The 19,383-nt window shown below is 46.6% G+C and overlaps 1 protein-coding gene across 1 annotated transcript in view; it reads right to left on the minus strand.

The window, feature by feature from the left end:
- LOC101088220 (complement C3-like) overlaps positions 1–19,383 on the minus strand; it is a 43,675-nt gene that overhangs the window by 10,289 nt on the left and 14,003 nt on the right. The window contains exons 18-27 of the mRNA XM_045044816.1: positions 12,951–13,059; positions 12,577–12,662; positions 7,172–7,314; positions 6,857–7,069; positions 4,714–4,780; positions 4,518–4,604; positions 3,559–3,762; positions 3,049–3,124; positions 2,602–2,761; positions 1,593–1,691 (exon numbers count right to left, since the gene is read on the minus strand). Coding sequence (XP_044900751.1) covers positions 1,593–1,691; positions 2,602–2,761; positions 3,049–3,124; positions 3,559–3,762; positions 4,518–4,604; positions 4,714–4,780; positions 6,857–7,069; positions 7,172–7,314; positions 12,577–12,662; positions 12,951–13,059 — 1,244 coding nt within the window. The remainder of the gene's footprint in view (positions 1–1,592; positions 1,692–2,601; positions 2,762–3,048; positions 3,125–3,558; positions 3,763–4,517; positions 4,605–4,713; positions 4,781–6,856; positions 7,070–7,171; positions 7,315–12,576; positions 12,663–12,950; positions 13,060–19,383) is intronic.

Genomic DNA, 19,383 nt, shown 5'->3' on the forward strand with positions numbered 1-19,383 from the left:
GCCCAATACCAGGCTGGAACTGTCTAACAGGGAGATCATGACCTGAGCTGACATCAGAGACTCAACCGACCAAGCCACCCAGGCTCCCTAGTTCCAGCACACTCCTGATCTGCACCCCAGCAATCTGCTTCTATAGCCTATGCTATGCTCAGTTATACTGTTGTGGTAGGGCCCCTCCCTAAGGAAAAAAAAAACAAAACAAAAAACCTCAGGCAACCTGGGTATAAGAGTACTTGACATCCCTCATGACCCTGTAACATGAGATCCCTTGATCAGACTGCATGTTTGTGTGTTACCATATATGGGAGACAAAGGAGTAAAAGATATGTAAAACACTATGCCACCTGGAGTTAGGGGCTCGGTTCTTAGGGTATAAACCCAACTGAGCCTGCTGGCACGAATAAAGTTGCTTCCTGGAAAATAAGCCTCTGTGTCACGAATCTCTCTGCAAGAATCCTGCTACAGTGTTGCCATTTTGTAGAAGAAAATGTTGGTGCCTTGCAGCAGAAACTAATCCTTTCCCCGCCAGCTGCCTGTCCTCCATCTACTCTTGACTTTTGCAGAAACTTCGGTCTTTCATTCACTCGGCCACAGTGGAAGCAGCCATATTTGCTCAGTAAGACCTACTTCCTGGCCTCAGCTGATTGGACCAGGTATGACCACCTGACCCCGGGTGGGCCAATCAGAATTTCCCCTATGGGAAGCTGAAAGCTCTAGGTTTGGTCTGGCTATTTCCCCAAGGAAGGCAGCCAAGTTCTGCCGGGCAGGCTGGGTGGCAGGGAGAGAGAATTATTTGGCCCAGAACGGCCTGGGTCCCTCTGAGGCCCTAAAGTCAACAGCCCTGTCCCCTCTTTCTTGAGTCCGATGAAGGGAGGGGCAGCTGCCTGAGGTAAAATCCTGGGCTCTCCACCTTGGCAAGCTAAGGTCAAACAAACCACTCTCAAACCCCAGGACAAAGCAGAGGGAGTAATTGCAGAGACTCTCGGGAGTCCATCTTTCTAAGCTTCTCTGCTTCAGAACCAAACCCAGAGGAAAAAGAGACAGCCATGAGCCAATACTTGTAATCATTTCCTTTTTGGGGTCATGGGCCCCTTGGAAAATTTCCTAAAAGATCTCCTGAACTAAGAGAGTAGCCTTGATGTGTTCTTGGGTCTGGGTTGTGCCTTTTCTTCAGGGAAGCAGCAAGGTATGCTGCACTGATCATGTAGCAGTGATGGGGGAAGCAGGCTGAGGGGGCTTTTGTTGAAATTGGCTGACACTCTCTGGACAGGGTAAAGCAGGCAGAAAGGACCCATTCTTTGATCTCTTTCTGTCTTAGTTTTCTCCTCTGTAACCTGGGGATAAGAAGAGTAGCCTACATCTCGAACTCTTAGAAGGATTACAGGACTTAGCATGTGCAGCACTTAGATGAGCATCTTAGTTAACTGCTCAAAAAATTCTGGGAATTATTATGGTTTTATAGGCATTATGGCTGCTGTGGTAGCTGCTATTGCACTGGGAGGACTGGGAATCACCTGAATGTAACACCTCACCCACCAAGGTGATGTGCCCTGGGTAGGGAGGCGAGAAGGAGAGGGTGGGTGGACACTTACGTTGAACTGATCATTGCAAATATATTTAGCCTCTTCCAATGCAATGAGAACAAAGGCTGTGAGGGTCACATCCTTCTCCTTATTCTCCTGGTAGCCACCCTAGAATGGGAAGCAGGACATAAGGATAGTATCACCACTATGTCCCCACATGCTGACCAATCTCCTTGTAGGGTGAGCATGTCAAGGCACGGGTGAGTCTCTCCTCAGTGTCTCCCTAGGTGGGCCACACTCTTCAGTATTCACTCATTCAGCAATTGTTGCTGGTGCTGTGGAAAAGATGGTGGGTAAGAACCCAACACCAGTCCCACCCCCACAGTGCTCCCCATCTAGTAGGGGAGACAGACATGAACCAATTGGCTCACCAGTAGACATATCGTTACGAATTGGTGAGTGCGGTGCAGGAGGAGAAGTGGATGTGGCAGTGAGATTGGACAGTGGGAGTGTGACTCAGTTGGGGAGATCAGGAAAGATTTCCTTGCAGGGTGACCAGGGTTGGCATGCCAGACAGTGAGAACAGCATGTGCAAAGGCCCCGTGGCTGGGTAGAGCAAGGCTCCTTTCGGTGCAGATGGCATGTGGATGGGGATAGGGGGATGGTGTGAGATTGGAAGCCTGAAAGGTCAGGCTAAGGCAATGATTCTCTACCTTATGCATGCATCAGCATCATATGGTGGGGGGTGGGGGGCTTGTAGCAACTGATTCCTAGGCCCTCCTCCTGAAGTGTCTGATTCCTGAATCTCGAGTCCAGCTTTGAGAAAATACATTTCTAACTAGTTTGAAGGTGATGCTGATACTGCTGCCCTGGAGACCACATTTAGAGAACCACAGCTGTGAGTTGTTCTATATTTTCTGAATGAAGGGGGAGGGACTTCTGTTTTGCACTAGATTCTGAAGGCCTCTAGTCTTTGAGATGGAATAGTGACACTCTCAGCCAAAGGGCTAGCCTTTCTCCTGTCTATCCTGTGACTAGCCACCCCTCCCCCGGCCTGCCCTAAACCCTTGCCTCTTACAGTCATTTCTTGGTCAATTACGGGCGAATCTTCCTGGAAGACCCCGTCGGGTTTCTGCCTTTGCAGGATCAGCCATTTGACAGCTCCGCAGATGACATCGGCCTGAATGACAATGAGATTGGCTGCCAGAGAGAAGACCTTGACCACGTAGGCTGTCAGCCTGTGGGCGGCACAAAGCGTCAGCCAATCGCCTCCGGGATCCAGAGACTGCCATTCCAGGAAACCAATGAGCAGAGAGGGGCGGGGCCTACAGGCTGGCCCAGCTTCCCCACCCAAGGCAGGCGCCAGCCTAGCCACAGAGGGCGCTTGATGTCCACAGGCCACGTGGCAGCTCAAGGTGGGCGGCTCATCTCTATGGGCTGAGGGTCCATAGCACAGGATGTTCGGGCGACACCTGGCTGGAACACCCCAGACAGGCCTGCTCAGTGGGGTGCCAGAACCGCTCACCAGGTGCTGGGCTTCCTGTCCAGGTAGGCCGCATAGGCCGAATTGTCCTGTCTGTAGGCCAGCTGCTGGGAGTACCCTGCAGGGAAGCCAGAAGTGTCTCCAGAGGAGCAGGGGATGAGTGGAGGGGCTCAGGGGACAAGGATTCTCTGAGGGGCGAGACAGGGGTTCAGGGAGGAATGAGGGGGCTCAGGGCTGAGCAGGGAAGTCTGCTAGAAGAGGGGAAGGGGCTTCTAAAAGGGGAAGGAGTTCTCAGAGGAGAGGGGTTCAGAGAGGCGAAGGATCTCAAGGGGGTTCAGGGCAAGGGGGCCTCAGTGAGAGAGGGAGTTCTAGAGGGCTCAAGGGGCCCAGGGTCTCAGAGAGGGCAAAGGTCAAGGGAGGTCATTGAAAAGAAGGGATCCTGAAAGGGGAGGAGCTTAGAGGAAGGGCGTGGCCTGGAAAGGGGCCTGAGTCTCAGGGAGGACCCTGCTCTGGAGGTGGCTGGAGCAGAGAGGGTCTCCCAGGCAGACCCACCCTTTTTGATGAGGTGTAAGGCTTCCTTTCGGTTTGTGGGTCCCAACTTGTCCCACTGCTCCGTTTGGTCCAGGTAATGGATGGCAATGACCGTGGGCGTCATGCTTTTCATGTTCTGCTCCCCGGAGCCCGAGGGGGTCACGATGAGGTGCTTCAGTCGCTCCGCGTCGATGGCATCCTCAGTCAACTGAGCCACCGGGGTCCCTGCAACCGGGTGGGAGGACAGGGCTCAAGCAACTCACCCACCATGGGGTGGGGTGAGAAGGGTCAGGGCTGTCCCCAGCGATCCCAGGCTCCAGGCAGCCAGTGCCAAAGAGGTCAGGGGCAGTTGGGGGCTGAGGGGATGTGATGTAGGAGGTAGGAGGCAGGGGTAGGGGAGTGGGGAGGGTGTCTACATTTGTAGGGAAGGGAGTCTTATGCTTCACAGAAATCTGCTCCCTGAGCCTCTTGTTACAAGTGGCAAATTAATTCCAGAACAATCGTCACCAACACTTAGATCATGCTTCATGCTGTTGCCAGGCACTGTTCTAGAGAAACATCATACAGTATCTCATTTAATCCTCTCAACAAGCCTTTGATATAGGTACTATTATTCACCCCATCACAGATCAGAAAACCAAGGGTCTCTCCCCAAAACCTTACAGCTTACAGGTTACAAGGTGCTTTTCCAGGAACTTCTTTTCCGTTCTGGCTCCAGTCGTCAACTCAGGCAATTAGTTCCAGAATTTCCTGCTCTTGAACTATACTGTTTCTCATTTAAGCTTCTCTATCAGCAAAGGCTATTTGCTGAACTAAATACTGCCGGGAACCGTCTATAAAACAGATCAGGGAGGTGGCCTGCCGTTCTAGCTGTAGTGGAGGCAGGGGACGCACGGTAGTATACATGCCCAGAATTAGGAGAAATTAGGTCCCCTTCTCCAGAGCTGTGCCTTCCTGGGCGAGGGTCAGTGGCAGCTCACCTTGCAGGAGGATCCTGGTCTCTGAATCTGTGTCTGGTACCTGGTCACGGAAGTTTATGGCGTGGATCTCTACTCGCTGCACTCCGTCTGCCAGTGGAATGGGAGGGACCCATGGCGTCACCCTCTCCCACAAGGCCCTGCCTCACCCCCTACCCCCGACCCCCCAGGTCTCACCCTTCTGCTGTGGCTGACTCACTTTGGCCCCGGTTTTCTGGATCCAGTGTGTGAACGGCCACAGTTTTGTCGACTCTGATCCCTTCAGGCTGAACAGTGTTGGGATGCAATGGGGGAGGGGGAAGTCAGGTGAATAAAAGAACAGACACAGCTGATCAGCAGGGCATGGGCACGATGGCATCACCCATCCTAGTTCTGTGACTGGGAGTCAGTTTACCCCACTGCCTCTCAAATGTCCTTAAAATAAAAGAATGTCATAAAGTGCTGAGTACAACGCCTGGCACTTAGTAAGTGCTCAGTTAAACTAGGGGCTATCTTATTATCAATGTCCCAAGTGAAGCTCTCCTTCCATGCTGGACTGCTGCTCTTTGTGCCCTTCCATCACACATTGTCCTTGAAGCTGGTACTAATGCACACATTTTCCTTTGGAGACCCAGTCTCCTCCATGGCATGCTGGTAAACGTTTGATAGCCATCTCTCCAGGAAGAAAAGATCCTGGTTTGTGGCACTGGCAGTTTCCATCCTGCGAACATCCCTGCCACGGTAGATTTCAAGCTACCAGCATCAGAGGGTGCAGAATTGGGAGTTGTGGGCACACTGGCTCTGGGGAGCCTTGTGCAGGCTCCAGCGCCCTCTTGGGTTTCTTCCCATTGTTGCCACACTGGGACCCCTGTTAAAGGGATAATTAAGATTGTGCTCCTGGGGGCTCCTGTCTGCCTGGATGGAAGAGCATGGGATTCTTGACCTTGGGGTTGTAAGTTCAAGTCCCACATCGGATTACTGAAAAATAAAATCTTGGGTCGCCTGGGTGGCTTAGTTAAGCGTCTGATTTCAGCTCAGGTTATGATCTCACAGTTCATCAGTTTGACCCTCGTGTCGGGCTCTGTGATGACAGCTCAGAGCTTAGAGCCTGGAGCCTGCTTCAGATTCTCTGTCTCCTTCTCTCTTAGCCCCTTCCCTGCTTGCACTCTGTTGTCTCTTTCAAAATATGTAAATATTTTTTAAAATAGAAAAAAATAGGGGCGCCTGTGTGGCTCAGTCGGTTGAGCATCCGACTTTGGTTCAGGTCATGATCTTGCAGTTCGTGGGTTCAAGCCCCGCATCAGGTTCTGTGCTGACAGCTTGGAGCCTGGAGCCTGGTTCGGATTCTGTGTCCCTCTCTCTGCCCCTTCCCCGCTCATGCTCTGTGTCTCTCTCTGTCTCTCAAAGATGAATAATCGTTAAAAAAAATAAAAAATAAATAAAATCTGTTTAAAAAATTCGAGTTTGGTTCTATTAAAGTCAGAAAAGAAATATTATGGTAAATTCTGGTATGAATATAAATAAGACATTTCACTGTAAAATAACACTGTGAGTTTTAAAGCATTTGCTTTTCAGTGTTTCAATATTTTTTCAATTACTTTAAGTTTTCAGGGGAAAATTAACCACCAAACAATTTCAACCATTAAAAAAAAGACACGTGGATGGGAGCCTTCATTTTTCCATTAGCTTCAGGCTCCAATTATGGTTTGACTTGGCACTGTCTCTATTTAAAATTTGATCTTTTGTTCATCACAGGTTTTTTGGCATTAATTTTGATTCCTTACAATATTGCGTTAAAAGATTGTTGCCCTCATGACCTCACGTTTTGCTTGAAAATATTAATAAAGATGATAGGAGGCTTTTATTTTTTATTTTTTTAAAAAAATTTTTCATGTTTATTTTTGAGAGAGAAAGAGACAGAGTGTGAGTGGGGGCAGGGGAGGGGCACAGAGGGAGGGAGACAGAGAACCCAAAGCAGGCTCTGTGCTCCCCACTGTCAGTGCAGAGCCCAACACAGGGCTCAAACTCATGAGCTGTGAGACCATGACCTGAAGTCAGACACTTAACTGACTGAGCCACCCAGGCACTCCAGTCACCCGCAGGCTTTATTTTTATTTATGACTTGATCTAGTATTATTTTTGAGAATGTTCATCACTAAGAAAGTGTAGAAATGTAACTGTTCCTCACTTACTCACCCTAATCCTGGCCTTGCTTCCAATCTTGCAGGACTCCCAAACATCCTAAGCTGGACACTGGACACTCTTGGTGTCTCAGAGTCAGTGTCTCCAACCTGGGTTGACAGCATGGGGAGACAGGAGCCTCTCCCAAAGGACAAGGCACTGCAGGTGCCCCAAGGACTCACCACGACCTTCAAGAGTTTCTTGACACCATCCACGAGGAAATGATTGTCAACAGCAGCCTTGACCTCCACGTTATGTAGGCCAACTTTCAGAGGCACGATGAGAAAAGGCACGGCTATTGAGGACTTGGCTGGGATGTTCAGAATCTGCTGATAGGGTTTCTTGGCGGTGGCCAGGCTGCAGAAGGCTGGGTTGTAGATCAGGGTCACCCTCGCCTGCCAGGGAGAGTATCAGTCAAGGGGCATGTGCCATGGTTCCCCCCCACACCTGCCATCTTCCAAGCTCTCCACCATACCTCTGCCCTCGCGGGAACCCACCTTGAGCTCCCCAACATCCTGGTAATTGTAGAGCACGGCCTGGATCTCCACTTGCTCGTTGCGCACGACAGAGTAGGGTAGCCGCAGGTCGATGAAGAAGTCTTGCATCACCGTGACCTCATAGGGGTCAGCCACGCAGATCCCTGCCCAGGAGTGGAGTGTCAAGGGAAGGAGGTGGACAGGCTCTCAGTGCTTACCCCTCACTGCGGGAGCTGTGTCAAGCTCAGCCTGTGTTTGTGCAAGCCCAGGGGCTAAACAATTGCACAGGTGACACATTACCGATAGTGGTGGCAGCTGGGAGTCACTGTCATGTACGGTTTCCATTTTCTTCTTGTAGTTTTACTCACAGGTAGGTGTGCAGGGGGAAGGGCTCGAGCACACCCGAAGGGTCCATACCTGGGCTCTCCAAAATGGTAGCCTGAGCTCTCTCTGGTCCCTGGGCACTTGGAATGTGGCTAGCTCAGAAAACTTTTTAACACATGTTTGGAACAATTTGCATATGCCAACCTACCTTTTCAGCTGTACATTTTGCAAATCCTACAATACAGATCAAAGTATTTCCAATGAAAGGCTAGGGGCGCCTTTCCACTGACTGGCTCAGTCAGTGGTGGGTGTGATTCTTGATCTGGGGCCATGAGTTCAAGCTCACGTGGGGTGTGGAGATGACTTACAAATAAAATTAAAATCTTAAAAAAGAAAAATGGTAGCACCCTCACTGAAACGTTCTGCAAGTATAAAATATATGATACCTCAAAGGCTTAGATGATCAAGTAAATGCATCTTTCATAATTTTGAGGTATTAATAGGTTATTCTCAAATATGAACAGATGGTTATAACAGTATTATGAGTCTGATGATGCTTTTTTCAACATATTTTTCAACATATTTTTTAACATATTTACCACATGTTGAAAGAATAATGTTTTGGAGACATCTGGTTAAAAAAATGTACAATAAAATTGATGTCACCTCCTCTTTTTATATGGGGCTACCAGAAAATTTAAAATGACATGCAGCTTGCATCGTATTTCTGGTGGACAGTGCTGACCTACAGGAGTGAAGATGACTGCAAAAGTGATGGTTAATTTGTGATTCAACAGCTACTAGGCTATATTCAAGCACTGGGTTGATGCAAGCAAAATGTGCAAAAGCTTTATCATATTAAAAATGTTACACTAAAAAAATAAATAAAAATAATGTTGCACCAAAGGTGTATTAAAATTTGGGGCGCCTGGGTGGCTCAGTCGGTTAAGCGTCCGACTTCAGCTCAGGTCACGATCTCGCGGTCCGTGAGTTCGAGCCCCGCGTCGGGCTCTGTGCTGACAGCTCAGAGCCTGGAGCCCGTTTCAGATTCTGTGTCTCCCTCTCTCTCTCTGCCCCTCCCCCGTTCATGCTCTGTCTCTCTCTGTCTCAAACATAAATAAACGTTAAAAAAAATGTTACACTAAAAAAATAAATAAAAATAGTGTTGCACCGGGGCGCCTGGGTGGCACAGTCGGTTGAGCGTCCGACTTCAGCCAGGTCACGATCTCGCGGTCCGTGAGTTCGAGCCCCGCGTCGGGCTCTGGGTTGATGGCTCAGAGCCTGGAGCCTGTTTCGGATTCTGTGTCTCCCTCTCTCTCTGCCCCTTCCCCGTTCATGCTCTGTCTCTCTCTGTCCCAAAAATAAATAAACGTTGAAAAAAAAATTAAAAAAAAAATAGTGTTGCACCAAGAAGCATATTAAAATTTGGAGCACCGGGTTGGCTCAGGTGGTTCAGCGTCTGACCCCTGATTTCAACTCAGGTCATGATCTCCAGGTTCCTGAGTCGGAGCCTGGCCTCAGGCTCTGAGGTGACGGTGTGGAGACTGCTTTGGATTCTCTTTCTCCTTCTCTCTCTGCCCCCCCCCCCCCCCACTCTCTCTCAGTCTCTCAAAACTAAGTAAATATTTTTAAAATGCAGTTAAAAAAGAAATATATTATAATTTAATAATTTTTGTGTGTCTATTCTTCAGTGTTGAAAAAAATAGAGACTTGAACAAAATCCTTATTTGCTAACCTACAGTCATTATTCATCATTCTCAGGGGGTCTGTTATAGTCACGGGAAGTAGTTATCATTTCTTATCTACTATTCATTTTTACATTTTTTTAATGTTTATTTATTTTTGAGAGGCGGAGCTGGAATGGGGGAGGGGCAGAGAGAGGGAGACACAGAATCTGAAGCAGGCTCCAGGGTCTAAGCTGTCAGCACAGAGCCGGACGCAGGGCTCGAACCCATGGACCATGAGATCATGACCTGAGCCAAACTCAGACACTTAACCAACTGAGCCACCCAGACGCCCTCCGCTCCCTGTTTTCACATTGTGTGTATATATATATATATATACATATATATATATAATGTTTATTTATTTTTGAGACAGAGAGAAACAGAGCATGAATGGGGGAAGGTCAGAGAGAGAGGGAGACACAGAATCTGAAGCGAATCCAGGGTCCGAGCTGTCAGCACAGAGCCCGACACGGGGCTCGAACTCACGAACCGTGAGATCATGACCTGAGCTGAAGTCAGATGCTCAACCGACTGAGCCACCCAGGCGCCCCTCTGTTTTCACATTCTTAAAGCCAGATTTAATTTACTCTGGTGGGTGAAAAACCAGCTTTTGCACCACAAACAGGAGGCTACCTCCAGGGAAACAAAACGGTTCTGTTTTGTTAAATACGGGCCAGCTCACGTTGTGCCTGCAGAAAGCAGACCTGCTCTCTCCTTGCTAATCCAACTCAGTCAAGACCTACAGAGGAGGTGAGGACATCCTTGCACCAGACTTAGCTCTTCCCTTGAACAAGCTGGAAGGAGCGAGAGAGAACCACACACAGAGTGACCTCTGACCACCATCCGTGTTATGTTTGAGGCAGAGAAACGCCTACTCTCCGTGACCCTGGAAGGACAGCTACATGTCACCGCATGTTGGTCCAAACCCATGGAAGGTACATCACTGAAAGGGAACCCTAGCTTTTGACTGCAGTTGATGATAATGTATCAGTGTTGTCCCAGAGATTTTGGCAAAGGTACCACCGAATGCAAAAAAGGGTTAGAGACGGGAATTGGGGGGAATTGAGGAGTGAGTGGTAATTCTCAGTTGTTTCTGTAAACCTAAATTGTTTAAGAAAAGCCATAAATTAGGGGCCCCTGGGTGGCTCAGTCGGTTGGGCGTCCGACTTCGGCTCAGGTCATGATCTCACAGTTTGTGGGTTTGAGCCCCGTGTCGGGCTCTGTGCTGACAGCTTGGAGCCTGGAGCCTGCTTCAGATTCTGTGTCTCCCTCTCCCTGCTCATGCTCTGTCTCTGTCTCCCTCAAAAATAAATAAACATTAAAAAATTTTTTAAGAAAACCCATTAATTAAAAAAAAAATCAACCAGGGGCCTGGGTGGTTCAGTCGGTTAAGCATCCAACTTCAGCTCATGTCTGATCTTATGTTTTGTGAGTTCGAGCCCCACATCTGGCTCTGTGCTGACAGCTCAGAGCCTGGAGCCTGCTTCAGGTTCTGTGTTTCCCTCTCTCTGCCCCTCACCTTCTCGAGATCTCTCTCTCTCTCAAAAAAAAAAAAACAAAAACATTTACAAAAATAAAATATGTTTGGCTTCAATAATGACTCACACTCATCGAACATCTGTAATGTGCCAGGCACCATTTTAAGGGCTCCCCACGTATTAACTCAAAAAACTCTCTGCACAACACTTTGAGTGGCTACTATTTGTATTATGCCTGTTTTATGGATGCACACAGAGAGGGTGAGTAACTTGACTCAGGCCACACAGCTGCCTAGCGGACGACCTGGGATTTGAATCCAGACATTTAAGCTTGAGGAGCTCCCTGCTTGTAACTCTGCTGACTCTGCATTCATGGTATCTCAGGAGTCTAAAATTTCCAAGTTCCACTGGCAACCATCCTAAAATATAAATTCTGAACCTCTAAGATGGCGTTCCGGAAAGGTTCATCCCCTGGTGATCTTGGGCAAGTGACCTGCCTTCCCTAGCTTCAGTATCCTCATTTGTCGGAGAATAAATGTACCAACCTCAGAGGGTTCTTGTGAGCACTGAATGAGATAATGTGTTGGGAGTTAAAAATGGTACCAGGTAAAGGGCGTCTGGGTGGCTCAGTCAATAAGCATCTGACTCTTAGTTTCGGCTCAGGTCATGATCTCGGGGTCTCATGAGTTTGAGCCCTGCATTGGCCAGTAGCTCAGAGCCTACTTGGGATTCTCTCTCTCTCCCCGTCTCTCTGCCCCTTCCCTATTCATGCTATCTCTCTCTCTTTCTCTCTCTCAAAATAAATAAATAAACTTTAAAAAAATTGTACCTGGTAAAACACAGCGTCCAACATGAGGCTCAAACTCATGAACCGTGAGATCATGATTGGAGCCTAGTTCAGACACTTAACAGACAGAGCAACCCCATTCCCCTAACATACCTCCCTTTTAATGTTTCAATATTTTTTCACCTACTTTAATGCTCAGCGAAAAAATTGACCTTTAAAATGTACCTAAATCAGGCATGGTGGGGGGGGCCGGGGCACACTCATTTTCCCTCTTGCCTCAAACTCCGGGATGGCTCAGTTCAGTGATGGCTTCTATTTACAATGGAGATATTTTGTTCATCATGGGTTTTTTTTTTTTTTTGTATTCACGTTGATTTTTTCAAAATGATCACCTGAAAGTATCACACATCTGCCTTAAAATTAGTGCCTCCCTCTCCTCACCCTGCTCCGAGGCCTGTCTGAGACCACCCCCATTAGGCCAGGGCTCCCCAGCTCCCTGTGGTGGGCCTCCTACCCCCTGGTTACCTTTTTTTTTTTTTGCCAAGTTTCACAATCTGGCCGCCAATGTTGCAATCATACATTTCATCCTGCTACCTCCTTCATATTTTCTTAATGGATTTACCCATCACCCTGTCAACACCACCCCTTAAGCGTGTTTGTTGTTGCAAATTATTCTGTATGTCCTTATATCTGTGTCCAAACCTATAGATCGTACAACACTGAGAGTGAACGCTCATGTCAATGATGAACTTGGGGTGACGATAGGCGTGTCAGTGTCACGAATACGCCATGCTGGTGAGGGATGCTGATAGTGCATGTCTGCGCGGGGCAGACTGTGTGCGTCAGGGGTGGGTAGACTGGATGTATGTGGGAACTCTCTGTACCTTCCCCTCAATTTTGCTGTCAACCTCAAACTGCTCTCGAAAGAAAATCTATTTACAAAAGGCGCTGACTCGTCACCCACAGAGCAGGATCTGACACCCCCACTTGTCACCTGGGAGCAGTGTGTCAGCCACCAAGAAACAGGGGATCTCTCTGGATGGGATGAGAAAACGCCCAATGGCCCTGGGATCCCTGACTCGTGAGCATGGGGCCACCACCTTCTCTCACCTTTCTTGTTCGACAAGCTCACTGCCAGAATCTCCCAGGTGGTGATGGAGTCTTTCAAAAATATATTCATGGTCTTTGTGGAGATTCTGGATGGAGGAGAAGTGGGGGTATTAAAAAGAGGCAGGTGTCAGGGGCCTGGGGGGAGAGCTGGTGTGGAGGGGCCCCGAGGGGCAGGTTGGAGGGAGGAGTGGGGGCTGGGCACACAGAGGGAGCCTGACTCTTGATTTTTTTTTCTAGGCTGGGTTGTGGGGTTGCCCAGTGATTCCAGAAAAGAGAGGCATGGGTGCATGCAAACGAAGTGGTCCAGATGGGGCCGCTATAGCAGCTGGCCTGGGGGTAGGGGGGTTAAGGTGGGGGGGGTGTCTCAGCCTTACCCATCTTTCTCAGGTTCACTGAGTTCCTCTATGCGCCACAGCCAGCTCTCAGGGAACTGGCTTCGGGAAATGATTTCCTCTTCCGGGATTATATCCTCATCCAAGTCACCTGGGAGGCACGGGTGAGGAGGAGACAAATCTGGGTTGAGAACAGACCCATTTATCCACTGTCCCCACAGATACTTATCTCTAAATGGCTGAAGAGGTTCCTACCAGAAAAACACACCCATAGTTCCATGATGGCCTGGGGAGGGGGGCAGTCATGTTTGTCTTTATTGCTCCTTTCTCCCCAAAAATACCATTAAAAATGACATTTTACAACTGTGTCGGTATAGGGGCAGAAATAGTCCAGGCTAGGACTATTTCCCCCTGCTCTGATTTTCATAGAAATGAAGCATTTGTGTGAGCATCTAAGCATAGTGGCTCCCAGGCTCCATGCCTGCTACATCTGATGGTTATGGCCCCCAAGCAAACAGGTGGCTCAAGAGACTCCCCAGACCTGTTGGTGACCCCGGGCGATGGGGTGGCCTTTTGAGCAAGCCTGATGCCATCAGCAAGTAGACCAAATGGGGCCAGAATATGGTTCAACCCTGTCTGGGCTTTGCTCAAAACATGAGGGGCAGGTTGTAACGTGGCTTTGGGTCTGCTTAATAACAAAGTAGGTGAAATCGACTGATGCCTAAATCCACCCATATTCTGGAATAATCCAACAAAGTGCATGTCAGATACAAACATGCAAGCAGCTCTCTGTCTCACCCCCAATCGGCTAAAGAAATTACACAATTTGGGGCACCTGGGTGGCTCAGTCAGTTGAGTGTGCGACTTCTGCTCTGGTCATGATCTCATGGTTGGTGAGTTTGAGACTTTCACCAGGCTTGCTGCTGTCACTATGAGCCTGCTTGGGATCCTCTGTCCCCCTCTCTCTGCCCCTTCCCTGCTTGCGTGCACATACTCTCTCTCTCTCGAAAAAAAAAAACACATTAAAACAGAAAAGACTGGAGTCAAGATGGCAGAGAAGTAGTGGGACAAGGATTTTCCTGGTCCCTCAAACACAGCTGTATTGAGGTCAGAACACTTGGAACACCCAGGAAATAGGTCTGGGGAGTGATAGAAACATCTCCACAGGTGGAAGGAGACAGCTTGGCGGGACTGAGGTGCATGTATGTGGATTGGGAGAGATAAAACGGGCAGCATAGGCATGGAGGGGAGGGGACCCCTTCTGTGGAGACACAAAAGGGAGAGAAAGAGGCTGTAGGAGTATGGCATTGTGTTCGGACGAGAGAAAAACATCTCTGGACCATGGAGGGGGAACGAGAAATATGGAGAGTGCCAGTTTGTACTTTGCAAAGTCTCAGGAGTTGAAGATTAGAGTTTTCAGGGGTGCAAGACTTTCTCTTGCAGCTTGCAGTGTGCACATGCCTCGTGGAGAGGGAGCCAGCCCCGGGGCCCAGTAGCGATCTCAGGGGTGACTGGGAGAGAGCAGTCCCCACCCTGGAGTACTGTGGGAAGAGGGTTTAGTGCCACCCCAAGGAAAAAAGACCCTGCAGGCATCAGCCGTGTAGGCTGGGCAGAATGGTGCTACCCCAGAACCGAGTCTGTGAGGTGTGAGATTCTTTAAGGCATCTTGTTTTGAATCCCATCTGAGCATCTAGGAGGTGCAGGAGACTGTGGAACAGGACAAGCTGGCCCCCACTCTCCCTGCACTCCTCTATGAGGACAGTCTGAACAGCATGGTTTGAGACACTTTTCTCCCCATCACCAACATGGTGGGGCTTCAGGGAACAGGACAGCAGCCCCCAGTGGAGGCAGGACCGGTTTACAACAAACCCCGCCCCTCCATGCCTGGTAACAGCTTAAATACTGGAGCAGGACTGACCCTGACCAGGCCAGACAGCCTCTCCTCCAGACCAGCACAGCCAGCGGTCCTGAGCACCAACAGGCAGCTGTCCTGCAGTTTTCTATGTTAGTCCATTTTGTTTTGTTTTGGTTTTCTTTTTCTCTTTTCTTTTCTTTCATTTTTTCTCTTTTCCCTTCTTTTTACCTTCCTCTTTTTATTTCCTTTGGAATCATGATCATAGTTTCTGATTTGACTTTTGGTCAAGTCTCTCTCTCTCTCTCTCTCTCTCTCTCTCTATATATATATATATATATATATACACCCCACCTGGTTTCATTCTCCATTCTGTTTGTTTGTTTGTTTGTTTAGTCAGGCATTTTTGTCTATTGTTTTTACACCTTTTCTGTATCTCCTTATTAATTTCCCCCCTCTCTCTCTGGGTTAAGCCTTATAGTTTCTTTGATTCTCTGCCTGGTCTTTTTTTTTTCTGACCCTTTCATTTTTTATTTGTATGGGAATCAGGCTTCCCTCACGTTTCCTTTTTCCAGGGCTCCTTCAGTGAACAAATCAAAACACCCCTGGTGGAAGGTCCAAACCATCACCACTATGAGCAGTGGGACAGAACAGCCAAATATGCAACAGAGTGCATGATCACACTCCACAAACACTTCCTGAAGTCCCAGGACCTATTCTTAATATGGTAGGACTTGCAGGTGCAGGACACATAACAAGCTATTAAAACGTGTAAAAACCAGAAACCTAGCCAAAATGATGAAATGGAAGAATTCTCCTCAAAAGAAATTCCAGGATGAAATGACAGCCAGAGAACTTCTCAAAATAGATCTAAACAATATATCTGAACAATAATTTAGAATAACAGTCATGAGACTGAGAGCTGGGCTTGAAAAAAGCATAGGAGACACCAGGGAATCTATTGCTAAAGAGATCAAAGACCTATGAAATAATCAAGAAGAATTAAGAAATGTTGTAAATGAGATGCAAAATAACCCAGCTGCAGTGACAGCAAGGATGGAAGAAGTCGAAGAGAGAATAAGTGAAATGGAAGACAAAATTATGGAAAATGATGAAGCTGAAAAAAAGGAGGGCAAGGAAATTACTAGACCATGAGGGGAGATTTAGAGACCTAAGTGATTCTGTGAAATGAAATAATAACCGTATCATAGGAGTTCTGGAAGAAGAAGAGAGAAGGAAAGGGGCAGAAGGTTTATGTGAACAAATTATAGCTGAGAACTTCCCTCATCTGGGGAAGGAAACAGGCATCCAAGTGCTAGAGGCACAGAGAACTCCCTTCAAAATCAACAAAAAATGACATATCATAGTGAAACTGCAAAATACAAAGATAAAGAGAGAATTATGAAAGCAGCTAGGGAAAAACGGGCCTTAACCTACAAGGGTAGACACATAAGGGTAGTAGCAGACCTGTCCACTGAAACTTGGCAGGCCAGAAGCGAGTGGCAGGAAACATTCAATGTGCTGAAGAGCAAAACTAGGCAGCCAAGAATCCTTCATCCAGGAAGGCTGCCATTCAGAATAGAAGGAGAGGTAAAGGCTTTCCCAGACAAACAAAAACTGAAGGAGTTTGTGACCACTAAACCAGCCCTGCAGGAGAGCGTAAGGGGGACTCTGTGAGTGGAAAGCAGCAATGACTACAAGGGACCAGAGACATCACCATAAGCACGAAACCTGCAGATAACACAATGACAGTAAATCCATACCTTTCAATAATCACTCTCAATGTAAATGGACTAAATGCCCCAATCAAAAGACACAGGGTATCAGAATGGATAAAAAAAAAAAACAAGATCCATCTATATGTTGCCTACAAGAAACTCATTTAGACCTGAGAACACCTGCAGATTGAGAGTGAGGGGATGGAGAACCATCTATCATGCTATTGGACATCAAAAGATAGCTGGAGTAGCCATATTTATACCAGATGAACTAGATTTTAACACAAAGACTGTAACAAGAGATGAAGAAGGCCATTATATCATAACTGAGGGGTCCATCATCAAGAAGAGCTAACAACTGTAAATATTTATGCCCCCAACATGAGAGCACCCAAATATATAAATCAATTAATCACAAATATAAATAAATGTATAGATAATAATACCGTGATTGTAGGGGACTTTAATACTCCACTTGCTGCAATGGACAGACCATCTAGTCAGAAAATCAATAAGGACACAATGGCTCTGAATGACACATTGGACCAGATGGACTTAACGTATATTCAGAAGTTTTCATCCAAAACAGCAGAATACACATTCTTCTCGAGGGCATATGGAACATTCTTGAAAATAGATCACATACTGGGTCACAAAACAGCCCTCAACAAGTATAAAAGGATTGAGATCATACCATGCCTATTTTCAGATCACAACACTATGAAACTTGGTATCAACCACAAGAAAAAATTTGGAAATCCCCTTAATACATGCATATTAAAGAACATCCTACTGGGGCGCCTGGGTGGCGCAGTTGGTTGGGCGTCCAACTTCAGCTCAGGTCACGATCTCACGGTCTGTGAGTTCGAGCCCCGTGTTGGGCTCTGGGCTGATGGCTCAGAGCCTGGAGCCTGCTTCCGATTCTGTGTCTCCTTCTCTCTCTGCCCCTCCCCCCTTCATGCTCTGTCTCCCTCTGTCTCAAAAATAAATGAATGTTAAAAAAAAAATTAAAAAAAAGAGAACATCCTACTAAAGCATGAATGGGTCAACCATGAAATTAAAGAAGAAATCAAAACATGTATGGAAGCAAATGAAAATGAACACACAGCATCCAAAGCCTTTGGGATTCAGCAAAGGCAGTTCTAAGAGGACAACACATTGCAATTCACACCAATCTCAAGAAGCAAGAAAGGTCCCACGTAAAGGTTACATAACCTAACCTCACATCTAAAGGAACTAGAAGGGCAGCAGCAAAGAAAGCCCAAGGTCAGCAGCAGAATAGAAATAATAAAGATTAGAGCAGAAATAAACAATAAAGAATTTAAAAAACCCAGAAGAATCTAAGAGATGGTTTTTGGAAAGAATAAAGAATGTTGATAACCCCTAACCAGACTTCTCAAAAAGAAAATAGAGAGAGGACCAAAATAGATAAAATCACAAATGAAAGAGGAGAGATCAAAACAAACACCACAGAAATACATACAATTTTTTGAGAATATGATGAAAAATTATGTGCAAACAAACTGGACAACCTGGAAGAATTGGACAAATTCCTAGACACCCACACACTACCAAAATTCAAAAGGGAAGAAATAGAAAATTTGAACGGACCCATAACCAATGAAGAAATTGAATCTGTTATCAAAAATCTCCCAACAAGTAAGAGTCCTGGGCCAGATGCCTTCCCAGGGGAATTTTACCAGACATTTAAAGTAGCGTTCATACCTATTCTTCTCAGGATGTTCCAAAAAATATAAACGGAAGGAAAGTTTCCAGACTCGTTCTATGAAGCCAAAATTACCTTGATTACAAAACCGGACAAAGACCCCACTAAAAAAGAGAATTACAGGCAACCATCCTTGATGAACATGGATGCAAAAATTCTCAACCAGATACTAACAAATCGAATTCAATAGTATATTAATAGAATTCTTCACCATGATCAAGTGGAATTCATTCCTGGGCTGCAGGGCTGGCTCAATATTTGCAAATCAATCAATGTGATATATCACATTAATAGAAGAAAGGATAAGAACCATAGGATCCTGTCAATAGGTGCAGAAAAAAACATTTGACAAAATACCACATCCTTTCTTAATAAAAACCCTCAAGAAAGTCGGGATATTAGGAATATACCTTAACATCATAAAAGCCATAAATGAAAAGCCCACAGCTAATGTCATTCTCAATGGGGAAAAACAGAACTTTCCGTCTGAGATCGGGAACATGCCAGGGCTGTCCACTCTCACGCTGTTATTTAACATAGTGTTGGAAGTCCGAGCTTCAGCAATCAGGCAACAAAACGAAATAAAAGGCATCCAAATTGACAAGAAGAAGTCAAACTTTCACTCTCCACAAATGACAGGAAACTCTACCAAAGAGTCCACCTAAAACTGCTGGAACTGATACATGAATTCAGGAAAGTCACAGGATACAAAATCAACGTATATAAATCGGTTGCATTTCTATACACAAATAATGAAGTAACAGAAAGAAGTATCAAGGAATATATTCCATTTACAATTGCACCAAGAATTATAAAATACATAGAAACAAACCTAACCAAAGGATGTAAAAGATCTGCACACTGAAAACCATAGAAACCTTATGAAAGAACTAGAAAAAGACACAAAGAAATGGAAAAACATTCCATGCTCATGGATTAGAAGAGTAAGTATTGTTAAAACGTCGATACTACCCAAAGTAATCTATACATTCACTGCAATCCCAATGAAAATAGCACCAGCATTCTTCACAGAGCTAGAACAAACAATCCTAAAATTAAAAAAAATTTTTTTTAATGTTTATTTATTTTTGAGACAGAGAGAGACAGAGCATGAACAGAGGAGGGGCAGAGAGAGAGAGGGAGACACAGAATCGGAAACAGGCTCCAGGCTCTGAGCTG

The sequence above is a fragment of the Felis catus genome, chromosome A2 (genome assembly GCF_018350175.1).
Source record: "Felis catus isolate Fca126 chromosome A2, F.catus_Fca126_mat1.0, whole genome shotgun sequence".
NCBI lineage: Eukaryota > Metazoa > Chordata > Mammalia > Carnivora > Felidae > Felis > Felis catus.